The sequence below is a fragment of the Hippichthys cyanospilos genome, chromosome 1 (assembly GCF_059441005.1).
Source record: "Hippichthys cyanospilos isolate Australia breed blue-spotted pipefish chromosome 1, RoL_Hcya_1.0, whole genome shotgun sequence".
Lineage (NCBI taxonomy): Eukaryota > Metazoa > Chordata > Actinopteri > Syngnathiformes > Syngnathidae > Hippichthys > Hippichthys cyanospilos.
The window spans coordinates 24,847,647-24,861,625 of NC_142369.1; the positions used below are offsets into that span (position 1 = coordinate 24,847,647).

At 41.0% G+C, this 13,979-nt stretch overlaps 1 protein-coding gene across 5 annotated transcripts; it reads left to right on the forward strand.

The window, feature by feature from the left end:
- Nucleotides 1–195: 195 nt before the first annotated feature.
- On the forward strand, nucleotides 196–13,075 carry ddhd2 (DDHD domain containing 2). Of its 5 annotated transcripts, none has more exons than XM_088427386.1 (20): nucleotides 196–453; nucleotides 757–960; nucleotides 3,599–3,791; nucleotides 5,936–6,126; nucleotides 6,226–6,315; nucleotides 6,424–6,544; nucleotides 6,656–6,745; nucleotides 6,821–6,962; nucleotides 7,721–7,929; nucleotides 8,017–8,084; nucleotides 8,167–8,286; nucleotides 8,370–8,465; nucleotides 9,200–9,364; nucleotides 9,457–9,483; nucleotides 9,950–10,105; nucleotides 10,201–10,303; nucleotides 10,414–10,575; nucleotides 10,813–10,917; nucleotides 11,562–11,739; nucleotides 11,843–13,075. In XM_088427386.1, the coding sequence occupies exons 2-20, from the start codon at nucleotides 841–843 to the stop codon at nucleotides 11,922–11,924; spliced, it is 2,418 nt and encodes an 805-aa protein (XP_088283512.1). In that variant the 5' UTR covers nucleotides 196–453; nucleotides 757–840; the 3' UTR covers nucleotides 11,925–13,075. The 5 variants fall into 5 exon arrangements, with proteins under 5 accessions (XP_088283512.1, XP_088283505.1, XP_088283529.1 ...); XM_088427379.1 differs by having other exon boundaries at nucleotides 197–453; nucleotides 809–960; XM_088427403.1 differs by lacking the exon at nucleotides 10,813–10,917 and having other exon boundaries at nucleotides 200–453; nucleotides 809–960.
- Nucleotides 13,076–13,979: the final 904 nt, after the last annotated feature.

The following is a 13,979-nucleotide window of genomic DNA, read 5'->3' on the forward strand; positions in this document are numbered from 1 at the left end:
AATGTTAGTTGAAACACCATTTTGTAAACAACTCGCCGTGGAAAAAGAAAAACGTTTTCACTCGTGACGTAATCGTGTAGCGTGGGGGCGGTGAAATGGTGCCTTCGGGTACTCCTCGGTAATTTAACAATCCACGTGACACGTTACATTATTTGTACCACGGTGTCTGGGAACAATCTACAGTAAAATACAACAGTACCAGGATAATTAATAACCAAAATGCATTTCCATCAAAAAATGTTTTTACTTGTTACTAGCTAACATCTCGCGTACAATTTAAATTTCTATTTTGTTTTCACATTACCGAGAGCACCTTGAAGTCGCACTATTTGACAGTGGGCACTGTGTGTACGGTGTACAGCACGTCCTTGGCTAATGGCTAAGCCAGCTAGTCGGGGCTAGCAAAATAACAAATACGAAACTTCTCCAAGCTCAGCATTTTGGAGGTTGTCGGTGAGTTTAAGTCTCTCTTTTCTGTTGTATGAATTAAAAAATCAAAATGCTAGACTTGTAAAACTCGTTCTCCGTTAGCAGCTTTACCAAGCTAGCATGTAAACAAATGTTCTGCCTCATAGCTGTAATAGTGGATCAACAATGTTAAATTAAAATACGTTTTAAATGTTGCTGCATTTGATCCGTGGCCAGTTGTGCTCGGTCGCAGTGTTAGCACACTTTTGTGTCCTTTCCACTAACTTCGTAATGATGCAATGATAACTCGTGTCAGTGTAAACATCTACCTTATTTGTGTGCCTCTAGTTGTTGAATTTGACAGAGAGACGTGTGTTTGTTGCCCACCAACCTCTCCCAGGGTACAACAAAGACTTGGACAAGGTTCAACTCATGTCCCTTAGTTCTGCTGACAAGGGGGCTCTGTCTAAGGATGCCCCTTCAAACAAAGATGAGGATCAGGTCATCGGCCCCGATCAGGCCTTGACTGCAGAGACAACACATGTGGACCAGGTGAGTAGGCTACATATGGGCAGAGATGGGAAATCCAGGTCCCCACAGTAAAAACCCTGCCACAGTTTGGCATGTGGCTAAAACCAAACAGTGGGCAGGGTACTTTCTGGACCTGATTTTTCCATCTCTGAGTATGGGGAGCCCTTACTTGTAATGCAATATAGTTGTGTGTTGATTTCTGGGTGTCTAGGCTTGTTTATGTTTTGGTGTCAAGTTGCCGACACCGGTGTGACGTGCACACAGCTCAACAACCTTTCCTAAATTGAACCCACTAATTGAAACTTTATCATGGGTGCCAAATTCAAGGTCGGTGGACCAGAACTGGATCTCCACATTCTTTTAGGTGCACTGTGAAAACTTGACACCGTTTCATCGACGTCTGTTCAAAACTAATCATTAAATAGCAACAAGACAAAATTGAGAAAAAAATAAAATATGTGAAAATTGAAAAGGGTACCTCAATCTCAGTACAACGCAGAGAGAATTTTGAAAATCGGATTAAGTGTTCTGTAGAAATTGAGCCTTTTTAGTTTTTGCAATATTGACTACAGAAAATCTGGTCAAAAAACAGTTTCAAATTAGAATAAACCGGTACAATTTTTATTGCCTCTCAACATTCTCCTCACTCCATTTTGTCTTGTACTCAGGGACTTCCCTTCTCTGATCTGCTGTCAAATTTCAGTTAAAAATATCCATCAATTGTTTAGGACAGGTCAAAATTCTAAAATGTCAACAAGTCAGAATTAGCATCCATGTTTCAAACGCTGACACTTGCCTCAAACATTTAACTAGCACGAATGGAAGATTATTGGTGAAAAAAGCAGGGCAGCACAATGAGTCATGTACAAAGGATTTTTTTAAATAGTAAGATATTGGAGAAACGCTTGATGAGCTCACTTCCTTTTTTAAGAAAATTTACAAAGATGGCTGGCACCTGTCATATTGCGACAGTAACTGTGTCCATGTGTTAATCACCACAATCAGTTTGGGACATCATCCATCAAATGACCGATCGACCATAGATAGTGAATCTTCATGTACCATTAAAGAGAGTTTGCATATTGCATTTTGACAATCACCACAGTAACAATTCTGTACATAATTGTTTGTGTTATAACATGCTGATGGATTGTCATCTGGACTGGATGTAGCAGTGATGTAGCGTATCTTTTTTTGATGCTCATATTCAAACATCAGCATCGCATAAGCCTGGCCACTTACTGTAAATGTTAAAATCAAATTTATTCTTGTGTTGTGATTTCCGTTTTGTATTTTAGTCTAAAATTGCTACGATGAAAACTGTTTTTTTAATGTTTGATGTTATTCTTATTTTCAATACAGACAAGAAAAAAAATAAGTGACTTACCAGATGTGGTTTACACATCAGCCTCACAATAGAGTCAGGGTTCAAATTTTGGCTCTAGTCCTCCTGAATGTAGTTTGCATGTTCTCACCAATGAGTTTTGTATGGATACTACAGCTTCCTCTTGTATTTCAAAAACAAGTTATGGGCACTGCGATTGGCTGGCCACCAGTCCTGGGTCTATCCTACTTCTCGCCAAAAGTCAGGTGAGAGGTGCTCTTGCTCACCTTTGACTGTGAGGAAAAATAGATACTGATGGATGAAAATATGCACATTTATTTGAATTTTGCAAGCACTTCATCTACTTGAACATTTGGAGAAAATCAGTTGTTGACCTACCATCACTTTGTTGTGGCCGGGTCATGGAATGTATGTCAAGAGTACTTAGTGAAATGAAAATTAGAGAAGAAACCCAGCGGCCAGAATCATAATCTGGTGGTATGCCTGCCTTCCTTGACTGACCTTTAGAGCGCTGTGATCCAAGTGCTGAGCATTTGATAAAAGTAACAATGTGCCTCTCCGCAACAACTCCTGACATCTTGCACAATTCCAAGGCTTTGCCAAGCAGGACTGAAATAGTCTATTGACTCAGCATTGTCACAACTCACACCACTCTAGGGGCCATAAATCTCGGTGCTCAGTAATTCTTATTTACTGTGAGAGTTGGTTTGTGCTCCTGTTCTAATGGACAAAAATAGCCGCTACATTCTTTACTCACTGCATGCACAGCATGGCAAAATGAAGAAACACACTGCTGTTCTGTCTTGGGAAAAAAAATAGTTAGGCTATACATGGAAGTCACAAATTGTTCCTCATTGCTGTTTCACACTCTGTTAACATTTGGTGACAGGGTATTGCGTTGACTGTCCAAGATTTAGCAACTTTATCTTTCATAGCTCTTAGGAAATATGTTTTCCAAATTATTCATCATCTTTCTGGAAATGTTAACGCCCTCCTGACTTGACAATTGTGTGATTGCCTGCGAAGTTGTGGAAGGCACTTAATGGTTAAGATTCAAGTAAGGAGGGCTGTTTACGTGCTCTACTTGTGTCAGTCGTACAAAGAGGAGAAAGCTGGACAAGCGGAGCACAGAGCAGAGTAAAACAGAGCTTTGTCTGCCTGACAAAGTGGATTGTGGCCCAATCTTTTCCTGTCTGTTGTTTTTGACTTTGACAGATGGTTTTGGGTTTCTTTGTGTATGCGCTTAATGGAACAAAACAAACCGAGCTTTGATGTTTGTGATTTCCAACTTGCATATTTTCGTGTTTTTTGCAGGTGCTGCCGGCAGTGGATGAAGACACACCTGGTTTGACTCCATCCTTTGAGATGGTCGACATGGAGCCAGTCCCGCCTCCTTACCAAAAAGTAGAGCCTCACTGGTTCTTCTGTAAACAGAGCGATGACAATGTACTCTGGCTGCCTTTTAGCAGAGAAGATTCATACAAATTGGAGAATGCCAACAATGCACGTAAGCATGCCCAAACTATGCCTGGACATACACTAAACTTACTCGCTGAAATGCTAAATACCACTGTTGCCAAGTTAAAATTCAATATTGACATTTTTTGCACACTAATTCTCTTTTCTCCATGAATATGATTATCGTTTTAATACGATCATCTTGAGGTATGAGTAACTTGTCTTACAAGTTTTTCCAAGATACAAGCCATCATTTTCCTGTTTTTTATCTTTATTTGCTTTGACCTGCAAGCGTTAATTTGAGCACAGCAAAAATGTGGTTATTTAATTGTTGAATGCCACTCCCAGTTGTAGTTCCCTATAAAAATAAATATTAAACAAAAAATTAAGTCATAAAATGGAAAATCTCATAGACATGCTAACAGTTAGCATCGATAGCTACCGTTTCACAACACTGTAAGCAACACATTTGAAAATGAATGGTGAAGCAAAACATGTAGACATAACAAAACAATAATCATTACCATCCTCAAAAATAACAATAACGCTCAATCCCAATACTCTCATTACCACACTTGTGCTCCTCCTTTGCACATTCTTGACAAGAGTGTGAGTGTGTCGGGTGTCCCAAGTCAGTGCTGTCGTCCTGCTTTTTTTGCATCTTCATTGTCATGCTTGTGCCCATCAGTTGTGCATTCTCGACAAGGGTGTGAATGTGTAGGGTGTTCCCAGTAAGTGCTGTCGTCCTGTTTTTTGCATCCTTGTTTTATGCTTCGGCCAAGCCAGCATCCATGGCCACTCAGCCCAAGCATATTACCCACAGTCATTGCAGATATGAGCAAAAACTGCTGGAAAATAGTTAATTTTGCTTAACTTCCTGTGTAGAAAAAAAACATGTCTTTAAAGTTGGTGCATCAACTTTTTAGATAATGTATTTTGTATTATTTAGTTTTTTCCTCTCTTCTTTCAAAAGTTGTAATTCAGCAATTTTCATATGCTTGCAATCTGCACTCGCAAGCACTACTTGCACTTATAACTTCATGCACACCTCAACAAGAACGGCAGGTGTGGTTATTGTAATTAGGTGGAAAATGACAGCAGTTTACTAGGTAGTAGTGTTAAGATGAAAACCTCATGATTTTATTATGGAGTGCTGCCCCCTGGAGACCAAAGTGGGCACACACACGAAGGAGCAACACTCCTTACACTAAATATGGTTGCAGCATTAAATCATGATGCACATACTCTTTATTTTTTACATTCTTTGCAGGGTAAAGCCGAAAGTCACTTACTTGTCTTCTACCCATTGTTTTTGCTAAAGCACAAGCAGTTTGTTAAGTAATATTTCAATATACTCTAGTTATTAGTGTGGTTGACGTTTGCCTATTACATGTAACAGGGCTGTCCAAATTTGAACTCATTTAATCGCAGACATATTTTTATGTTTTTCCTTGAGGGCCGGTATCCTGCATGTTTTCCTGGTTTCTCTCCCCTATACATCTGATTCAAGTGGTCAACTCATCAGTTAGCTCAGTAGGAGCCTCATAATGCTCCTGATCATTTGAATCAGGTGTGCTGGGGAAAGAATACAGGATACCGGCTTTCGAGGACCGAGTTTGGACACCGCTCATGGATGTTCAAGCTCATCGTTGCGGTATCTTAACATTAGGGAGTTGCGCTTTGGAAATAGAGCGTTTCAGTTCTTGTCTTGCTGCAAACAAATGTAAAATGGTGACTAGTGTTTGGAGAAAGGCCAGTCTGCTGTTGCCAAGGAGGCATTGCCCAAGGCACTGAGCCCACCCCGCTAGCCTAGGAGGTGCAGCAGTGTTTGTGTGCTTTTTCACTCTGACCTCTCTTCTTGTGTGCCTGGACAGGTGGGATCTCTGTGTAGTGTGCTACAAAAATATACAGAGTGTGAGTTTAAATTTCAGGGCGGCGTGGCTCACTGGTAGACTGGTCTGTCCATAATCCGGAGGTTATGGTTTTGAGCCCACGGCCATTATGACCATGTCGATATAACCTTGAGCAAGACACTGAACCCCCCGTTAGAATAAAGCCGTTATTTAGATGTATCTGTGAATATAAAAATACATTTGAGGAAAAAAACATGGAAGAATTGGGAGGCAAGTGGTATGTGCTTTATACAGTATGTTTCTGTTCGCTGGTCTAATGTGTGATATTTCTTGGTGTCAGGAAGCCATGATGAGGAGGTGGTGGTGGCTGTGGAAGGCGAGCGCTATGATGTACATGTCAAGGAGAGGAAGCGCTATCCCGTGTACTGGGAACAAGCTCCCACTGAAGTTCGCCGCTGCACTTGGTTCTACAAGGGCGATAAAGACCTAAGGTTTATGCCCTACACTGAAGACTTTAGCAACAGTCTGGAGGTAAGCTGGTCCCGGAGAGGTTTCTTCGCACCAGGCCTGTTCTTTAATAAGAAATAGTTAGAATAGTTAAGAAATAAGTAACTTGTTTTAATTTTTCAGGATGCTTATATGATCGCAGTTACTTTAGATGAGTGGAAAAGGAAGCTGGATTTTCCCACGGGAGAGACGGTCATTTTACACAATCCCAAGGTGAGTACTGCATCTATAATGTCACCTAATTATATTTATGGCCTAGTTTCATTCTTCTTTTAAATACAAAAAAAAAATATTGTTCCCCTTTTCTCTCCTTCTTTTCAGCTGATAATGCACTACCAGCCAATAGGATTTCAAGAAGATTGGGTCACCTCGCCCTCTGAGAACACCCGTCCAAGAACAGTCAAACGTGGCATTAGCAACATCCCTGTAGAAATACCAGATGGTGTGCATAATTTTTTTTTTTTTTAATAATAGTATGTCATTAATGTAAAATGTGAATACATTCTTAATAACTTTATTGAAACTTGGGATTTCATCATCTGTTTGTTTCAAGGTGAGCCTGAAAAGGTGGACCACCTTGTGTTTATGGTCCATGGCATTGGTCCTGCATGTGACCTGCGCTTCAGATCCATCATACAGTGTGGTAGGTGTATGTTTTTTTTGTTCTACATTGTGTGGAAATGTATTTACAATCCCTACTTTTATGTTCTCTTTCCAGTGAATGACTTCCGAAGTGTGTCTCTGTCCTTGTTGGCTTCTCATTATAAGAACGCTCAGCTCGAGGGCAAGGTTGGCAAAGTGGAGTTTCTCCCAGTCAACTGGCACAGCGCTTTGCATGGAGATGCCACTGGTGTGGATGAGTAAGTGTGAAGAAAGACCAAGTATACGCATTATTAAATGGACATTCCACATACTGCTTTGCACCTCTGCTCTGCTGTGCTGCGGTGCGCCACCGCAACAACGCCCCACACCCCCACCCGCCGCATGCGTCTCCGCTCAGGCTGCGGAGGCCCCGGAAGGTCATACTGCGCTTGTGGAGAGTCTAACAATTCACAACTTAAAATAAAAAAAAAAAAGTTTCCTCAATTTCCAGAAACTAACAAAGCTCCATTTGTGGAATGTTTGCGTGGATAAGACTTCATTGCATGCTTCATTTATAGGTCCATACAGTATTCGTGACTCTTGACTCAAACAGTAGGGGGAAAGCGTTGCACTTTTTCTCTCAATGACAATGGCACAGAGAAGGAGAAGGAGTTGATTTGCCTTCATCCAATCAATCAGCAATGGAGAATGCAATCTTGTCCGTGTGGAGGGTTTTTTCTCTGTAAATCTGGATGTAGATCCCGTTCGTTTGTTTGGCGCTTTCCGAACTGTGGAATCGACCACGGCGGCGGACCAGATTTTCAAGCCCTGCTTTACGTTGGTGGATGGCGCAGCCACGACGCAGCGCAGAGCAACGGATATGCAGGATGTGGAACCACTCTCATTCATGAACATGGATGCGTCATGCGCTGGGCGTATAACAGCCGAGTGGAGACGCAAGCCAGTATATGGATTCCAGGGGTTGGTTCAGTCTCATTGGGTTTTGTTCTTTATTTTTTTTCTTCCTGCTTCCCAGGGATATCCACAGGATCACTTTGCCTAGCATCAGCAGGCTGAGACATTTCACCAACGACACGCTGCTAGACTTGTTTTTCTATAACAGCCCCACCTACTGCCAGACCATAGTGGACACAGTTGCCTCAGAGATCAACAGACTACACACTCTCTTTAAACAGAGACATCCCAAGTTCAAGGGGGAAATTTCTGTCGTGGGTCATAGCCTTGGTTAGAAACACATTAACACGTAATTATAGATTTTACATTCACCTTAAGCGATGCAACACTTACTCTTAGTTACCTCTCTTTCAACAGGTTCATTGATCCTGTTTGACTTGCTAACCAACCAGAGTGCGTGTTCAGAAGAATCGGCAAAAGGGGAGGTACGGTTGTGTTCACAATGATTGCTTTCTCAGTAAGTGGACCGAAAAGGGTTAAAAAAAAAACAACAACTTTATGCTGAAGGTGCTGTCTGTTGACCCCTGTCATCCGGACATTGATATGCTAGAACAGACTCTCACCCGACTGGGTCTGCAGCAATACTCACCCATATTAAAGGCAGAAAACCTGGACCTTGAATCACTGGTACACAATAATACAAAAAATCTAATGTAATATACAGTCTTGTGTACGTAGGCTTTTTTTTAATACTGTTTATCTTCCTTTAGACTCTTTGCCAAGAAAACGATCTCAAAGATATAGGAATTCCTCTCGGCCCTCGGAAGAAGATCCTGAAGTATGTCAGGAGAAAATATTCTTCAGAGGTTAGACTCTCACTTATTACAAATTCTCTGCATCTGTAGTATTCAAAAAGTCAGTACAGAAACAAGGTTTTGAGTACAGTACAGTACTTATATGTAGTGAAGCCCTGGTATTCATGAGCAAAAAGAACCAAGCCATTACCCCCCAAATTCCTAAAAAAAAGCATGATTAAACATTCAGTTTGTGTTTTCCCAAAAAAAGATGGGGAAAAAAAATACCCCCCCCCCTAATTTTTTTTTTTTTTTTAATACTCACTTATGTATGGCTTTGGGTGCCAAATGTGGGGTCCATTGTATATGTGATTTCTTAATTTTTGATTCAACACTTTGAGCGCAGTTGACATGAAAGAACCTCAACGTAAACCCTACTGAGGAGCAGTCATTTGACATCAACCTTTTTTTTAATGAATACTTGAAGTAGGCATGCAGATTCTCTCTTTTTAATGGATGGCATTAAAAGATTTAATGAACTATCACGAAAGTAACCCTAACCCATCGCCATTATTGGATTTTGTGTATAGTATTTTTTTACCCATAAGGATAACCAATAAGGCCCTAACAAAATGTTGAGGGAAGTGATGTGAATACACACTAACCAGGTTCTTTGTACTGTTCTATATGCTCTGTATGTTCAGATATCCTTTTGTATTTTGTCATTCTTTTGTCTGATTGAATTTTAGATGGCCGTTTTTCTAAACGATGGGACTAATTAATTGAGTAAAATCGTGTTCAATCAGGATTACAAAGCAGGGCATCTGGCTCCCGTGCGACAAGGTTCTCTCCACCGCGAGGACAACAGTTACAAGTCTCCGGGATGCGAGGTCGAAAAGGGCCAGTTCCTCAGAACACAGTCCGTTACCAGCGCCGTAGATTACGAATATTTCAACATGGGCATCGGACAGGTACCACGCATGCATGCATGGAAAGTGCTACTTTTGCTTCCAGCCCTCATGCATCACCCTCCTGCTTCTCTCCCGCCTGCCTGCCTGGACAGACCAGTGGAGGCATAGCCAAGGGACAGGTTTGTCTCAAGTGGTGTCCACACGATAGCTTTAAAACACAGTCTTGTCCAGGGGTCACTAATGTGATGCTCGTCTGCCCCGGATAAGCCGTGAGCAATGCATCGGTAAAGTGTTTTCAAAGTAGCTCACCAATGAGCTGATATTGTGATTAGTGACTACCTAAGAAAGTTAGAGAACCTTGGCATTAATCAAAACCCTTGTTGGTGACCCCTGGTACAGTCACTTATGATCAATGATGTTTTATTGGTTGTAACAGACTGTGAAACTCAAGCCCACCCTCACTTTCTGCTCTCATCCAGTCCTGCATGAGTAATCAGCTCTCTTCCTCGTGCACGCTCATTCTCTCTCAAAGTCGTTCCGATGTTGTGAAAGGATGAGGTGGCTTTTCAACGAAAGACCACTGTCTAAAGTAAACCCTTCTGGTTTTTGTACTTTGATAAGATTGAGTAAACCTTCTCTCCGCAGGTATCCATTGATTACCCACAGCTCGCATTCCAGCCACAGACCTTTTTTGCGTTTGGATCCCCTATTGGAATGTTCCTAACTGTCCGTGGACTTAAGCGCATCGATCTCAACTACAGCTTCCCGACCTGCAAGAGCTTTTACAATATCTATCACCCAGTACGCAACAATAAAATTCCTGATAAACCGCCACTTTTATCTAATTATTTGATGAAGTCGTGAAATCATCTCATGTTTTGTCTTTTGTCATGCAGTTTGATCCTGTAGCTTACCGGATTGAACCCATGATAATTTCAGAAGTTGATCTTGAGCCCATGCTAATCCCGCACCATAAAGGCCGCAAGAGGATGCACTTGGGTATGAATTCTCGTTTTTCTCCCCCCCGTCCATTGTGTCAAACACTATTGTAGCGTGATCTGTTTTTTTTGGGGGGGGGAATCCTAAATCTATGCACTTTTATCTTCTAGAACTGAAGGACAGTTTGACCCGCATGAGCATAGATTTGAAAAATAATGTGCTGGGATCCTTAAGGACCGCTTGGCAGTCACTTTCTAGATTACCTGTTGCTGCACTGCCCCCGGTGGAGGAAGGAGAAACTACAACAGAAAGACACTTTCAGGAGACACCAGGTTCATTTTGCTTTGGAGTTTTTGTGCGTGTGTGTGTGGTTCGTAAATATATATATTGTATAATGTATACATGTAAATCCCTGTGCCGTGTGTATATGTGCATGTGTCTGCCTAACACCCTTGTCTTCAAACCCCTCCTCACTCTCTGCTGGCAAATGTCCCGCCTGTTTGTCTCTTACGCTTTCTGGTGGTCACACCTGCTTCTTGCACCCCTTTGCGCTTTACTTTGAACCTCAGCGTTGGCTGCAGTTTGTGCCTCTGCTCAGAGGGAAGAACAAAGAGGTGACTTTTGGACTAAAATTTTGGAGTGGCCCAGGGCCCTTCATAGGCATTACATCCAAGGTAAGCCAGGGCAGTCACACGGCTAACACGAAAGATGTCTAATGTGTACTCAAAGTTGTTTTACATTCACTGAGCTCGAATGGATTCATAGCTGTATTCTACTCTTGAAAGAAATCTTTCACAGATTAATTTAGTTGTTTTGGTTCACCACAATCTTTTTAACTTATGTAGGATCCCTCCTGCTGCTAACCAATGCTCGTCCGCTCTGTTACTAATGGTTGTATAGTATAAATGCTGCTTCTGAAGAATTCTGTATTACACTCTTAAGAAGTTATCGTTCAGGGCCGGAGAAATTGTATTCCCTTTCCTGGTGTCATGTTCCTACATGTACTCTTATTTCAGTGGCAGGTTTTGGATATTAACGATTTAAAAAAATACTCCATACTCACCAGAGAGGCGGCTTTTTACGAAATATTTTAACTTTGTTCAGGTTGCTACAGAATTTTGCTAGTTGAGGTTGACTGGAAAAATGCTGATGACCCTTTGAAATCTCACAGTCTCATTGGTATTATACAGTGGTTTCAATCGCATCTTCCATCTAAAGGCCTTGGGCAGATTAGATTGACTTTTAGCACATGAAAGCTTAAATCTGATGAAAAAAAAAACCCCAAAAATCTAATGTCCTTTTTCTTTTGTCCCTCCAGCTGAGAGCGAGGATGTGGAGTCATCAGAATCAAGAGAGCTTCAGCAGCAGGCCGAGCAAGAAGAAATAAAAATGGGAATGTTGAATGGAGGCCGGCGGATCGACTATGTGCTTCAGGAAAAACCCATCGAGAGCTTCAATGAATATTTGTTTGCCATTCAGTCTCATCTTTGCTATTGGTATGTCGTACAATGATATATTCAGAGGAGGCACCTGTTTGTTGTCTGTTAATCCCTTACTTTTTCCAGTAAATTGTTGTGTTTTTAACTTTTCATTTGCCAGGGAATCTGAGGATACTGCTCTGTTGCTGCTAAAGGAAGTTTACGACAAACTGGATGTGACAATGGATCAAACTCAACAGTAATTACCAACGATTTTCCACATGAAATCCACTTCAGGTATCTGAGAGTGGCTTCAAGAGGGACCTTGAACGGAGAACTTGTGCAATCTTCCTTCTGGATGCCTTTTGGCCACGTGGTCTGTCAATATTTCAGTCATCAGCCAAGGTGGCTACTTATTCTCAGATCATGCTTTGTGTTGCACTTTTCTTGTCCACCTTCTCTACCATGCACTTTTATTGCTATTGGCATATCAAACGCACAGCTGTTATGGGATAATGTGGAAGATTTTGTTAATATTACCACAAAAAAGTGTTCATTTGCTTAAACACAATTTATTATAGAAGGTGTTCAGGGCCCGCTCCCTATTTTTATTTAGTTTTAGTTGACTGAAATACTATTTTTGTATACAGTATTCAACAAGATGAAGATTTGTTGTGGCGGTTCAAATATTTTCCTCTCACCCACCCAAAGAAAACAAAAGCTGCTCCTCCAATATGCATTTTTTGCTAAAGTGACTCCCTTTTCCATTTGGGTTTTTGTTTATTTCATTGACATCATGTTCACACAAAGTGTGAATCATCCAATTCAATATATCAATTTTCAAAGTTTGCTCCTAAAATATGATAATAATACCAAGATGGTTGCAGGACTCAGTTGGACCATGTAAAGGGCCAAATTCAACCTTTATTTTCTGTGTCAAGGGATTGTCCATTTTTGCCTCTGTTTCACATCTACAGCAGCACTGCTTTGTTTGATCATCTCAGCATATTCCCTGCACTTTTACTCAATTTTCACAAGTATATTCAGAAGTAGCATAGTTGCCACTTCTTCACAGAGACAGACAACAAATCTTAACCAAAATCTAATATTCCAAGGTAACCCATTTTCATCTATATTCAGAAGTCTGTTGTTCACCCTTTACAAAAGTTTGTTTACCAGACTGTTATGTTTTTCATCATACTAGTGAAGGTTTTATTTGCAAGCTTGTGTGGCTCAACTGTTCGTATTAAAAGACATTCTACATTCTCCAAAGAAGCACTGAACATGTTATGTCAGATACCTGACATCTATGCTTTTGCCATACATCCTTAGTGATTATGGTGATGCGCACAAACATAATGGCTCTTTATACCTCTTTTTTTGTGCCATAATAAAACAATGTCTTATATTCCAACAGATGTGTCAGCATTTTTTATTGGATGCACATATGTAAACATAAACTAGCGACAGCAGTTGAAACTAACGTGTTTTGCAAAAAAATCCATCTGATATCTCCTAATTGGCAGTTAAGCATTTACTGCGTGCTTGATTTTGGAAACACATTACTCACAGAAATGGAAAGAAAAAAATAGCTGTGAAATGTCAGCGAGACGATACCCACATTAGGTAAACTGGCATCGCTTAATGCTCTTTATTAGGGCTGGGCGATAAAATTGACCCATCAAAACTACAATACAAAGTGACGCAACACGGCATTCTTTTTCCAATATCGCATATCTGTTTTGAAACGCCTCATTTTCGTAATACAGTGGACCCCCAGTCTGTGCCATCCCTGCCTCACCTTTTTTTCAGCTTATGACGTGATCGGCGACATTTTTTCATCCCCTCTTCATGATATTTTCCCAGTTTAGGACAAAAACAACTGCCATGACCCTAGGAAGAAACAACACATATACAGCTTTATGTGTTGTTTTGTCTCTTTCTTTAGGCATTTTTAGGCACTTTCCCCCCTACAATAAACATCTAGGACACCAGTCTGAAGACTGCGGTCAGCTCAGTTAGCCTCCACTTGTAAAAAGGAAGTCAAGCTAACTGCCCCATCAATTCACCATCCTGTTCATTACGGTAACACATTGGTGACGAGCGCTGCTGAACACCTTCAGGATAAAAGCAAACATGCAGCAATTAATTAAAAAAAGTACTTTTACCCTGAAGCCAAACAGTTGAAAAGCTCTAATGTTGTGGCTCCACGTGGCTTGCGAAAATAATGTTCGGTTCAGATGTGGATGGCGTAAGCAGATACGTGTTTGTATTGCAGTCAATGTAGTTTGTGCGTTTGGGCAATAGTGACACTTAGT

Coding starts and splice junctions, on each gene's coding strand:
- ddhd2 (XM_088427386.1), top strand. CDS start 841: ATGTCCCTTAGTTCTGCTGACAAGGGGGCTCTGTCTAAGGATGCCCCT. Junction 3,792..5,935: donor GGAGAATGCCAACAATGCAC/GTAAGCATGCCC, acceptor TCTTGGTGTCAG/GAAGCCATGATGAGGAGGTG. Junction 9,484..9,949: donor GAGGCATAGCCAAGGGACAG/GTTTGTCTCAAG, acceptor TTCTCTCCGCAG/GTATCCATTGATTACCCACA.